The sequence below is a fragment of the Oryza sativa genome, chromosome 3 (genome assembly GCF_034140825.1).
Source record: "Oryza sativa Japonica Group chromosome 3, ASM3414082v1".
Classification (NCBI taxonomy): Eukaryota; Viridiplantae; Streptophyta; class Magnoliopsida; order Poales; family Poaceae; genus Oryza; species Oryza sativa.
Genome location: NC_089037.1, coordinates 22019036 through 22031692, shown reverse-complemented (window position 1 = coordinate 22031692; position 12657 = coordinate 22019036). Strand labels below are relative to the sequence as shown.

The 12657-nt window shown below is 39.3% G+C and overlaps 1 protein-coding gene across 1 annotated transcript; it reads left to right on the top strand.

Annotated features, from left to right (window-relative positions):
- The first annotated feature begins 3083 nt into the window (after positions 1 to 3083).
- Positions 3084 to 8925, top strand: LOC4333313 (uncharacterized). Its single transcript, XM_015772889.3, has 3 exons — positions 3084 to 3342; positions 8401 to 8477; positions 8644 to 8925. The coding sequence occupies exons 1-2, from the start codon at positions 3167 to 3169 to the stop codon at positions 8474 to 8476; spliced, it is 252 nt and encodes an 83-aa protein (XP_015628375.1). The 5' UTR covers positions 3084 to 3166; the 3' UTR covers position 8477; positions 8644 to 8925.
- Positions 8926 to 12657: the final 3732 nt, after the last annotated feature.

Below are 12657 nucleotides of genomic sequence, written 5' to 3'. Positions count from 1 at the left end.
TGCCGGAAATCATCTTTTTTTTTTGTCTTCGTTGTTTAACTTTAACTTGTTGTGCAGCAAAGTGGTGGTTGAACCATGGCACAATCATTCCCAATTTGAGGATATTGGTGTCAAGGATTTTGAATTTGACATGTAGCTCCTCAGGTTGTGAGAGGAATTGGTTTGTATTTGAACAGGTAAAAGCTTAGAACTCACCATGACATGACATTTAGATTTGTTGATAGTTTAGCTGTTTATATGTTTGAGAAATAATTTCAGATTGGTATGATTGCTTGAGAATTGAGTTACCTGCTACTTGTTGCCCCAAAACATTGACATTGCTAGTCTAGTAATTTAAATTATCTATCTATAATTTGTATTCATAGGTCCATACAAAGAGGCGCAACAAGCTACTTCATGATAGGATGAGAGATCTTGTCTTTGTGAAATTTAACTCCAAACTATAAGAAACAAGAGAGGCAGCAAAGACAGGGATCCTTTAGAGAAGGAAGTAAATGATGTTGTGGCTGATAATGAGAATGAGTTCATTACTGGTATTGTACCTCTTTCTAATGAGCTTGCTGAACATGATCCACAAGATGGAGCATCACAGGGAGAAACATCACAGGCTCAAGGAAAAAGGAAGAGGCATGTGCGCCCTAAAAAGAAGAAAATCAGGAGTGTGCACTCTTTGATGAATGATGTTACAATGCAGCCCGGACCTTCATCATCTGACTCAGAAGATGGTGATGGCAATGGCGCTGGAGATGTTTCAGAGGGATCCTCTGATTCTGATAAGTCTCATGGTGTCTTTGAATCTGATTAGTGGAATGCAATATTCTAATCTACGAACTTGTTGTTCTTATTTTGTTAATTAATGGTCATGTTCCTGACTTCTTGTGATGAACTGTTTCTTATTTGTGTCAAGAACTCAAGTGGCATGTTTATTTGTTTACTATAAACTGTTAAATTTATAACTATGAAGTATGAACTCAAGTGCCCGGTATCTGTATGTTCTAGTATGAACTATGAAAGTATGATTGTATGAGTTAGGAACTATGAACTCTATGTATGAAGTATGAATTTGTGATGAACTTTGAATTGGTGATGAACTCTATGTGCAATGAAATAAGTGATATGTCAACTTTTAGCTCAAATTCTATCAAATTTTTGATTTTTTTCTCATATTTTACAAAACTGCTAAATGCTTTAACTGTAGCTATAGCCGGCTAAAGCTGCCCTTAGCTGTTTCAAGGCTCAACCGCTAAGAGCCTTAGCCCGCTATTTAAAACCTTGCTCAAGACATATATAGAAGATGACATGACGGTTTTCCTATTGGCATAATTCCCTTCTATTTGCATTTGAGTATAGGAATGACATACTATTAAGAGGGATAAAACATCGATTTGTTTGCTCATTAAGAGGGATGACGTCACTAGCAGGCGAACAAAAGAATTGGGTACAGTTGCCACACAATAGGACCTTTCCTCTCCTATCATAAATGAAGCGTAGGGTGGAGCGAAGCACAAGCAGTGAGCAGAGCGAGGTGGCATACATGATTGACATGGCTGAAATTTTAGCTCAGGTTTGTTAACTTGCTTGAAGCTTGGCTCAAGCTCAAAATGATAAAGATATCAGAGCATCTGATCAAGACATACATGATCTCCACAACTCATAACCGAACTACTCCTAGATAGATTGTGACCATTACTAGGAGTCAAAATTTAGCGCACCATCCATGCAAGTGCCGAGCGCCCCCATCGCAATGAGGTGAGGTTAGCAAGCAGTGCATGTTATCTAGTTCTCAACCACACACATTAATCAAGTGGCGAGGAGACACCACCTCTTTTAAAATTGTACCACTATCTTTGAACTAGAAAGGTAATACCGAAGTTCACATGCATACCTCCCACAAGGTGGACCTTTGAGAATTTTATTTTAACTACTCTCCGTATGGGCCAAAAGCCCAAATACAATTCTAGCATAGTCAATGTCGCTAAAGAGGATGACTGGATGATAGCTAAAGAGGATGACTGGATGACAGAAGAATGGTGGCTCATGGTTTACAAAGGTAAGACGAGGAATCAAAGTACTCCCTCTCCCTTTGTTTTATATTATAAAATGTTCTACCCTTTTTTATTATTAAACTTTTTTTAAGTTTTGACCATGTTTATAGAGAAAATGCCACAACATTTTCAACACATAACAAAGATAGTATAAAAAATATATTCAATGATATATTTAAATAGACTAATTTGATATTGTAGATATTGCTACGTTTTTCTATAAACATAGATGGACTTAAGTAAGTTTGACTTAGAAAAAAATCAAAACACCTTATAATATCATATGAAGGGAGTATGTTGGTAACATGTCAGTGATTAAATTCAAGTTCAAGAATTAATATTATTTTCTTGATTAGGGTTTGAATTCATATTACTAACTTTCCTTTTAGCATGAATTTTGAAGATGAGTTTCCCGCTTTTTTTAAATAGGAGGTTCTAAAGTAAAACATCTACAGATGAATTTCACTATAAACTGGGAATGAAAATATTTTGGAAAAAAATACAAATAGAAAAATCAATTTAAACTAATAAACCATTATATATTCAAAACTCTCATGTGAAAATTGAAACCCTTCTCTAGGAAAATTATCTGTATTTAAAACTTTTGCTTGAAGAAAATCTCTCTAGTATGAATTCCTACTCGACTTGTAAACCCTATTCAAAATCTGTACTACTTTAAAAGGCTCTGGTGGTGGTGACGGTAAATCTACCACCCCAACTACTCCCATTATAAAACTAATAATCAATCTAAATGGATAGCGATCTATATAATCAAATCAAGGTGAATATTTTCCATAGCAGAACAATGGGTAGAACATTTCGCAAAAAATGCATTTTATCCATAGCAAAGCATGTGTATTTAGCTAGTCTTTTCAAAAATCAAATAGATATATTCACTATTCAGCCATATCCACATGGGCCCAATGGGCCCATGAGCATGAGGCCCGGGCTCGGGGACGTTCTCGTGGGCCCAAGGCGATCTTCCATAGACCAAGTCCACAGGTCTATAGGAGAGGACATCCTCTCCTGAAGCGTGGTAACCCAATCCCTTCCCGGAGTTAGCGCCGCCGGCCGGAGGAGGAGAAGAGAGAGAGAGAGGCCGAGGTTTTCCGGTGAGGAGGATGGGCGAGTTCGACGACTACTGGGCGCGGGCGTACAGGGGCGACTCCGGGGTGCCGCACTCCGACCCGCAGCGGCTGGTCACCACCTGGACCGGCGCCTTCGCCCTCGGCGCCGCCGCCTGCGTCCACCACCACGCCTCCGCCCTCGCCTCCAACATCAAGTCCCTCCCCCACTAGTAAGCTCTTCCAACTCCTCCATCCCCCGCTCCTCCCCCTCCGACGTCTTGATTCATCTGAATTTTATCGTCTTCTTTCGATTGATTGCCATGTACTCCCTAGATGGGTGCTACTGTGTGTGTGTAGATAGATAATTTCCCTTTGCGTGCTTGATACCCCTCGTGGATGCATCGTATTGGATCTAGGTGTTTGTCCAGTTAGGTATATTTGTACAGGGAATAGTAGATTTTTTATTTTTTTTGGTGGTATTCCTCATCCATAGCAAAACCTTCCATCCAAGACAAAAATTTCCCTGAAATTTCTTCTTCTCATCCAATGCATGAGTAATAAATAAATCCATTCAATCTTTATCTTGTAAACTACCTTCTATTCTGGCAACGTGTGTGTACTATCGTGTGCTATGGGAAGGTCACTATAAGTGGCATACATTATGGTTTGCTTTGCCTAGCCATTGCCACTAAATCGTTTTCCTGCCCTATTGTGGATGTCAACTGTGTATTTCAATCTTTATTGGATGCAATATCACGTTTGCAAAAGGTTGGTTGTGATTGATGCAATTGTGTCTTAAAGTGAACTTTCTTTAAAGGTTACATGGACAAGTATATAGTTTAATTTGGTGAAAGTTGTTCCCATGCATGTTCTTGCTATGTGACCTAATTTTGTGCTACCTAATGTAGTGCAATGGACCTAGGAAATCTGTCATTACTAGATGAAACATTGTGGCAGCACATATGCAACTATTTAGTTGACTTCAACCAAAAGGAATTTTAATCCAAATTTCAAGATGCTCAACATCAATCTAAGCAATTGATCAAATAATAGAAATTATGGACTTCTTTTAATTGCAAAAGCATATGCATTAGGAGCTAATATGTTTTTTAAGTGAATTATCTTTTTTAAAAAAGGTTTTGGAGGTGAAAAACAACTACTGCTGTACATGTGATGCATAAATCATGCTGATATAGCTAGCAAATGAAGAATGAAAGTTTATTTAGATATATAATCATACATTATTCTTTTCTTAATAAATGATTAACCCAGATTACGTAACTTGCTTGGCATGCTAGTTGCTAGCAGATAACCGTTATTACAGATGCGTGCAAAGCGTAAAATTGGATCATGGGTATAAATATGGCAATCACATGAATGAGGTGACAAACAATGTTTTTCCCTGCTTCCTGTTTACCCCCATTATATTTCTTAATGTAAACACAACACAGGGAAAAGTTTCAGGAACCAAACAGTGCTAAAATCAAAATGCATGTAGTAAAATTACCCCAAGATAACAGCAATAGATGATTATGAAATATGGTAAGGAATAATGGAATATACTACATAGTTGAGCCTTATTGTTTTTTTTCCTCTGTTAAAAACTACTAAGAAAATTGTTCAACTCTTGTGTTCACAACTCAATAATATAAAATCTGGCACTTAAATTTTGGAGCTCCAACATATGAAATCAAATGCTTATGCTTTCTTGTTCTAGTTTCCAGGATGGGGCTCCATAATTATTGTTTGGTCGGTATAAATGTGCCATGTGTTTTTGTTCTGTTCGACCTCATTTTTTGTATGGAAAGAGATATACTACAGTAGATTGCCCTAATATAAATTCATTCTGAATTTGTTGGTTTCCATGCCTAAGGCTGTGTTCGGCAAAGCTTGTTGGGAACTAATCCCCTATGCACGCAAAACAGAGCAACTTATAGCGCATGATTAATTAAGTATTAGCTTTAAAAAAACTAAAAAAATGGATTAGTATGATTTTTTTAAGTAACTTTCATATAGATGTTTTTTTTTGCAAAAAACAATACCATTTAGCAGTGCGCGTGGAAAACGTGGGGTATAAGCTGGAAAAGCTCACTGCCGAACGAAGCCTAAGGGCCTGTTTGGGGGAGCTTCTAGCAGCTGCAGCTTCTCCTAGAATCTTCAGTTGCCAGAAGCTCCCCCCAAACAGTCCAACTTTTTACCCAGATTCTGAGATCTGTAATTGTAGAATCTACAAAATGAACTAGAAGCTTTCCCAGCTTCTCTAGATTCTCACCAGCTAGCTTCTCAGCAGCAGCTTCTCGGAATCTTAATCTCCCCCAAAAGGCCCTAAGTCTACCGCGCTTCTCTCTAACTGGTGGTGCTACTAGACGTGTTCCTGAAGACCAAAATAAGGGGCTCAACTCCATGATCATTCTAGTAAGCTGGAAAATATGGAATCACTGTAATGAATGTGTATTCGAGGGGGCAAGCCCCAATGTTCAGGTTCTACTGTGGAAGAGAGCAGCCTGTGGTGCTGGGCTTGTTGCCTCTGCGCTTCGTGAGTTCCTTGTTCGGTCACTAGCAATAGGCACCTAGTCCAACCTTGTGGTGTTGGTTTGATCCTTTTTTTAGTTTTTAAGCGTGGCGTGATTGTTTTTGGATGTGTTCCTCTTCCTTTGTAACTTCTCTTAATGAGATGGCGTGCAATTCTTTTGTGTATTCAAGGAAAAAATAAATTCATTCTGAATTGAAGATGCACAGGAAAGGAAAGCAATTAAGTTAATGTGAATCAAGGAACACAGTGCATTTGAATAAATTTAAGTATTAAGAGTATATGTATTGGAACCTCTTAATAATTACCAAATGTTTATTGGGTTCTGCTCAGCAGTGTTTTCTTTGACAAAAAGTTTGTTTTTATACCCACAATATATAAATTATGAAGCTTCTGCAAAACTCTTTAGTATTGAGTAAGCTGTTGCGAACAGATAGAGCCTCAGCCATTATTAAATGCCCTGTGCTTATTTGATCCCGTGCATATATCAACATAAGGTGTTTGTGTTGGTGGTGTGTTATATGTGATATTTTTACGAGTAAATATGATCTTCACTAGCTGAAATTCAGTTCAATCTACTGATTAAAGGGTCCATCTTTGGGATCAAATTTATGATTTCTTCCGGTTTGAACATTGTTTTTATAAACTCTTGTAGATGGTACTGTTTGGTCCTCCCACACTTTTAGTGATTTATGTCACAGTGTGACCTAACTGGCCAACCAATTACATCAGAACTGGAGGGCATTAGTCGCGTTCCTCCACCACCCCCATCAACAACCTTCACTGTTGTGATCTGAGTAACACTTGAATTATTACACATGTTTGTGACGTGCATAATCAAGTTGCCTGGTTAGTCATAGATTAGTTGTAAAGTTGGTCAAGCCACACGACTAGAGGGCTACGACTCGACCAAATAGCAAGTTGTGCGATTAGTCGTGATTAGTCATAGCAAATCATCAATTTACCATGCTAATTGGCACATTTTGTTTAGTACTTTAGTTTTATTTCTTGTTAACTCAATTGTCTTGCTGGCTACTCAATAGTCCATAGTTTATACAACACATAGTGCTTAGTACAGTATAATAGTAGTAAAGGTGATAAGTGAATCCCCTGTTTTCACACGACCGAGTCGTCGTCGTGGACTAGTCGACCAAGTTGCCAAGTCAGTCCAGGGGTACCTTGACTCAACTTTATGACTTGACAGCAGGGTAACATGGGCATAACACTTCTGTAAATCCAATTGAGAAGTAGTGACATTACCAGGGTTGGCTTTTCTTTGCTGGTATAACAATGTGAGGTGGATTGGCTTCGGGTAACATAGAGAAGAGTGCATCAGTCAAGCATTGCGGTGTGTAGCATTTTAACAGTAGCTAGCAGACGTTAGCCATAGCAGGCAATTATGATAACTTCATAGTTAAGATTAGCATGTCATGTTTCAAATTTGTGGGCCCAAGTGCATTGTCATAATGCCACTTAAAACAACTATTAAGTGAATAATTCAGATAGCATATTTCCTATTAAATTTCTGTATAGCTAAGGAATAACATTTTCCTTCTATTAGTCTACAAGTCGGTGAAATATCCACTATTTTTTGATGCGTCCACAGAGGTCACGAGGGTAATTTATATTCAGATGTTCACAATGTGTGAATAACTTTTTTCTTCCTGTGGTCTCTTACTCCCATGTTGTGGTTGGAGCCTGGCCATCTACCTTAGCTAGTGTGCCGGTCCAACCAATGTTTGGGAAGTCGGAATTGGTCAATTGACTAGTTGCACCTAGCTGGGAATTCAGGGCTGTGAGACGTGATTCGCATCTTAGCCGAAACTTGTTGACCTGGCCTGGCTGACTTGACAGATCAAATCAGTTCACGTCAATGATGTCTTGGCCAAGGATGCATGAGGGGATATCTAGAATGTAGATTCACCTTTTTTAAGGAGGTACATATGTTCGTGGGTACTCCACTGTTAAGGTGGTCAATTAACTTGGCATTACTTGACCATTTTACACTAAAAAGTTAAAAATATGTCAATAAGTTAAATGACTTCTGTAATCTCTACGTGACTCTAACATGGTTATTTATATACTTATTGGTCACATGATTTCAAACAAACTCCTACCATTTGTTTCTCATGTACTTCCTCCGTTCCATAATATAAGGCACAACTACTTTTTTTTATGTTCCATAATATAAGGCATGCATGCATGCATACAATTAATTAGGACCTCTTCTCCATTAAATTATTGCTTTTTTAAGTCCTCCACCCTCAAGATCTCTAATTCTATTGGATGCATGCATTATATTTATTAGGGTGATCCAAACTATGAGATGATAATAATTATTTCTTGATCTTTGGGTTAAGGGTGGTTGTGCCTTATATTTTGGAACGGATGGAGTATAAAGCATTACTTGAGTCTGTTCAGGTTTGGGTTATAAGGCATAAGTATTCTATGAAACCTCACACATTTTAGGCTGAAAATGCACGTGTGGCCATGGATTATGAACTAGAATGCTATTATTTTTCATGTTTTACATTGTTGAGCATCTTAATTTAGTATCATATATATTCACCAGTTGATTATTTTAGCATACTTTTTGGAACAGTTGTTTTTGTTTTTTCCCATGTGATCATGCCAGTCATATGTTAATCTATGGAAACCTGGCCATTGTGCATCCATATGTGCTCATATCACTCAGTTGATTCATTGTGCAATTCAAGTTGGTTGACATATTTCCTGCCCATTGACTTATTTATATCAGCTGGCAAGACATGACAATGATGCTCGATCAAAAGCGCTGGAAGAAGATTCTTGAGAAGAAGCAACAGCAAGCTTAAGGTGAGTGCTCTCTTAAATTAGCTTCAATTGAAGTATGTCTGCTGTTCAGGTTTCTAAGTTCTCCTTTTACGTCTGTAATTTTTTAAGTACTGGCACTGATCAAATGATGGACCATTGATGCCCATTTTCAACACTCCTGTAACTTCTTTTATACTCTCTTTTACAGGAAGTGTTGAAGCTGTAAACAAATTGCAACGGATAGACTTTTTCTATTTGGCATTTTCTTCCGTACCTTTACAACTTCACATATGTTTTCAATACAGAACTGGTTGATTTGTTTAACCTTCACCCCTAATATTCTCGTAATGCAAGTGTTGGACGTCTTATCAGTTTTCTTAGGCAGCGTGTTTTTTTCAATGATATGCAACATAAGTCTACCCTTAATGTGTGTTCTCGCTATGCGTTTATGTGCCATAAGTGTTGTAAAGTTGGGGTTTGTTTTCTGCTATTAGCGCTCCCTTTATTTTGTTGTCTCCTGATTTCTGATTTGCGGTGATGTTGAAAACCAATTAAATGACGCGACATTCCCATTCTAGTAGTACTACCGGATGCATTGTTGGATTGTCCAAGTGTTTTTAGTCTTTTGCCACTGCGTTTGAAGAGCTTTTGGCTGGTTATCCGGAGCAGAGGTAAGACTGGTAGTACGTCAAAGACAATTTGGGCTAGACAAGATATTTTATGGAAATTGCTATACGTTTGAGTACGATCTTCCTACGATCAAACGGACGGCTAACGTGGACTTATGGAGCATGTCAGTCTTCTTGTCTCGTTCTGATGCAGAGAGAGAGAAGGGTGTTTCATCGTACAAACATCGTAGACAGAAGTTCGTATGTATAGCAGCACTCAGGATATTTTATGAGCGCCGATGGAAAAGGTGCATTTTAACTCCCACAACCATTACCCGAATATGATTTTACCCTTTAATTGTAAAATTGTATATATCATCTTCATCTTCATCTTCATTAAGTATTAAAATCAGTGTAAAGTAATTACCTCGCCTGTTTTACAGGTGGTTTTAGCTGACGATCATAACTATTGGCAAAATATAATTTGTAATCTTTAGTCATAAAATTGTATATATCATCTTCATTAAGTATTAAAACCAATATAAAATAATTACATCGGCTAATTTAGAGGTGGTTTTAGCTGACATGACGTCTACGTGGTTGCCTAGTTATTAAATAAATAAATAAGATATGAGATACATATAACTGGCTATGTCTTCATCTTCTTTATCCACATCTCTCCCTTGGGTACGCTACCATTGAGAATCTAGAAAATTTAAGTACAATACTATATATTCTAGTCTTTTTAAGTGAGAAATTAGGAGTTTGGGGGTTCATGTGCACCCCCCCCCCCCACTCCTCCCCCAAACACTATATAGCTTCGCCACTGTAGGTGGCAGGCCCCCCCAAGTAACCTCGAAGGCTCGAAGGTCAAAGCCTGGCATTCGCGGCAAGCCGTCAAGCGACCTCCAAGGTCAGAGGCTGGCATCCTCTTCCTTTTCGCCCCCATCCTGCTGGTGTGTGGAGGAGCTCCCTCGTATCGACCTATCCGTGAGGGTGGGGGGGGGGGGGGGGAGATAGTGAGCATGATGTCAATCTCCGTCCTTTATTCCTTATCCACCTCCTTAAGCCTCATCGAGGTCCTGCACTGGCGATGCTCTCATCGAGCTCCTGCCCTATCGCATGCCTTCTCATAGCCTATTAATGCACCAACACAAAAGAATCCATCATCCATGCACCCATAAAATGGCCAAATGGGCTGCCAACCAAGGCACGCCCTGACCAACTCGTTGTGTTATGCCGTGCTCGCCCACAGGTTGCGCCTACGGCCCAGGTACGATCCAATAAGACTCGGGCCATACCATGTCATGCCGACCCGAAGGCACAAACAGCCCGTCGTGCTCATCCTTGAATAAGTTTACATTGCATCCCTCATCTCTTCAGGCCGTGCCTTGCATGGTTGGAATATGTATATTTACCTCCTCTCTTTGCGCTGTGTCTTATATGGCTGAAACAAAATATATTTTGCCTCCCTTATCTCTTTGGACCTGCTGATCGGTGGGTCGTGTTGCAATGCCACATCAGTACCATATACTGTAACGCCACATCAGAACCATATATTGTAATACAACGCAAGCATCATGTAACACAAACCACATAGAGAGGTGAAATGAACCAGTTTGATAGTTGGGGTAGGCGATATATCTGGTTTTATGGTTGAGTGATGGCAAAGCATATTCTGCCAATAGTTGAGGGAGTAAATATTGACTTCTTGTTTCTGCCGATGATAGATGCACATGCAATTGCGCCCTCCTAGCCCAAATGAGTAAATTCAGCCCTCTTCGGCATCTTGTGAATAGTTGGACTAAGAAGCCTAACATCCCAAATGGGCCTTTGCATATGCCAAAGACGGCGGACGAGCGCGTGGCTGATCGTTGGCACGCCCACGCTCGTGATGATCTGTGTCTAAAGCATATGCAATTGCAGCTGCGAGAGACCGGCGGATCCGTTGCAGTTCCCATGACCACCTTGTGACCTCAGCTGGCTACCATTGCATGGATTCACTTCGCCCATCATAGGGATTCACCCATTCATTTAGTAGTACTTAGTTTTAGGCATTAAAATGAATACCAAAGGTTTTTCTTTTTTAAGATTTCGTAGTAACACATGGGCAAATTAACTACTTTCTCCATTCCAAAATATAAAAATTTCTACATTATTTAGCAAATACTAATGTTAGGTCAAAAAGTCATTCAGTTGTCAATTTTTAAATTTTGAATTGCTTCGATCAATTGCCTTTGCAAGCATCTGATTGGTTGTAGAATCATTGAAATGATAAGAGTCATGGATATCAGTGCAGTAATGTTTATATTGTGGTACATTATTTGTATTCTAGAAATCATCATATTATATTTTAAAACAGAAAGTAGTATTTATGACATTAAAATGAAATAAATTAAAGCATAGATATCATAATTTCGTTTCACTGTGAAGTTTGAAACTTGGAATGAACAAAATTATATAATATCCTAATGTGGTCAAATCGAATGTGATCAGAATATGTTGGAATTAATAGATTGGTCTTAGCTCATTTGTAGTTTAATTCAATCATAGAAGCCCATATCATGGAAAGGCATGCACGAGGACGTACGTTCATTCTAGAAGAGATATCTCCTTAAAAGGGAGAGTGCTCTCGTAACCACTTGAGGTATGTGTGGTGGAGAGAACTAGAGAAATACGTGCGCCCTTGCTCGCCTCACATGACAGGGCTGCGTGTGAATGGTCCACCAAATTGGTTCCTCATCCTTGCGTGGACGTGGCTTCCTTTTGCTGTAAAATTCGGTGTTTGTTTTTGGAAATGCACCAAATAATATGATGCATGGAGCGGCGTGGAGTCCAGATAAGTTACACGCGAATTATTCGGTTCGGTTACATGTTTTGGAGATCATGTAGACATCCTGATCACGCGTCCTGTTATATGTTGTACATAAACCGAGCCACCGCCTCCTCGCAATATACGCGAAAACCAATCTAGGGTTTGCCTCCTTCTCTGTATTATGTCACCACTCGTAGTCTACTCCGTTCCTCTTGCCGATGTGTACCTGTGATCAGGAGAGGAGATCTCCCGACCCATCGCCCTTGACGTCCTGCCCCGGAAGAAGGTACCAATAAGGTTCTTGGTAAGCGCTTCACGTGATCGCTGATTGGTCTACTACAACGGCTTGTCTTCCTCTATGCTTGAGGGCTGCGTGCTGACGATAACGTCCGGTACTGAGCGTTGTTCCTGGGATGTCCGCTGCTCCTCGTCAACCTGATCCATAGTAAAATCTGAACCCCCGATACACATTCACCATGTTTCGTTTGTTTGATCTTGTTAACAGTGAAATTTGGTAAGCCCCGAAGACATCATCGGCCTAGTCATGTTAGCAGTGAAATTTGGTAAGCCCCGAAGTCATTATTGGCCTAGAGTCAGTATCAGCTTCAGAGTTTTGGAATCGGCCGATGAGAATTATCAAGTCGCCAATAGTCGCATTCTTTCTATATTCGGTTAAGGAAATTAATCAATTAAAAAAAGCTTATCTAGAAGTGACCGAGTTAAAGGAGGATGCGGCATGTCAATTTATCTATTAATTAGGAAGAGTCTGTTTGTTTCCTTTTATCTTTAGGAAAATGTG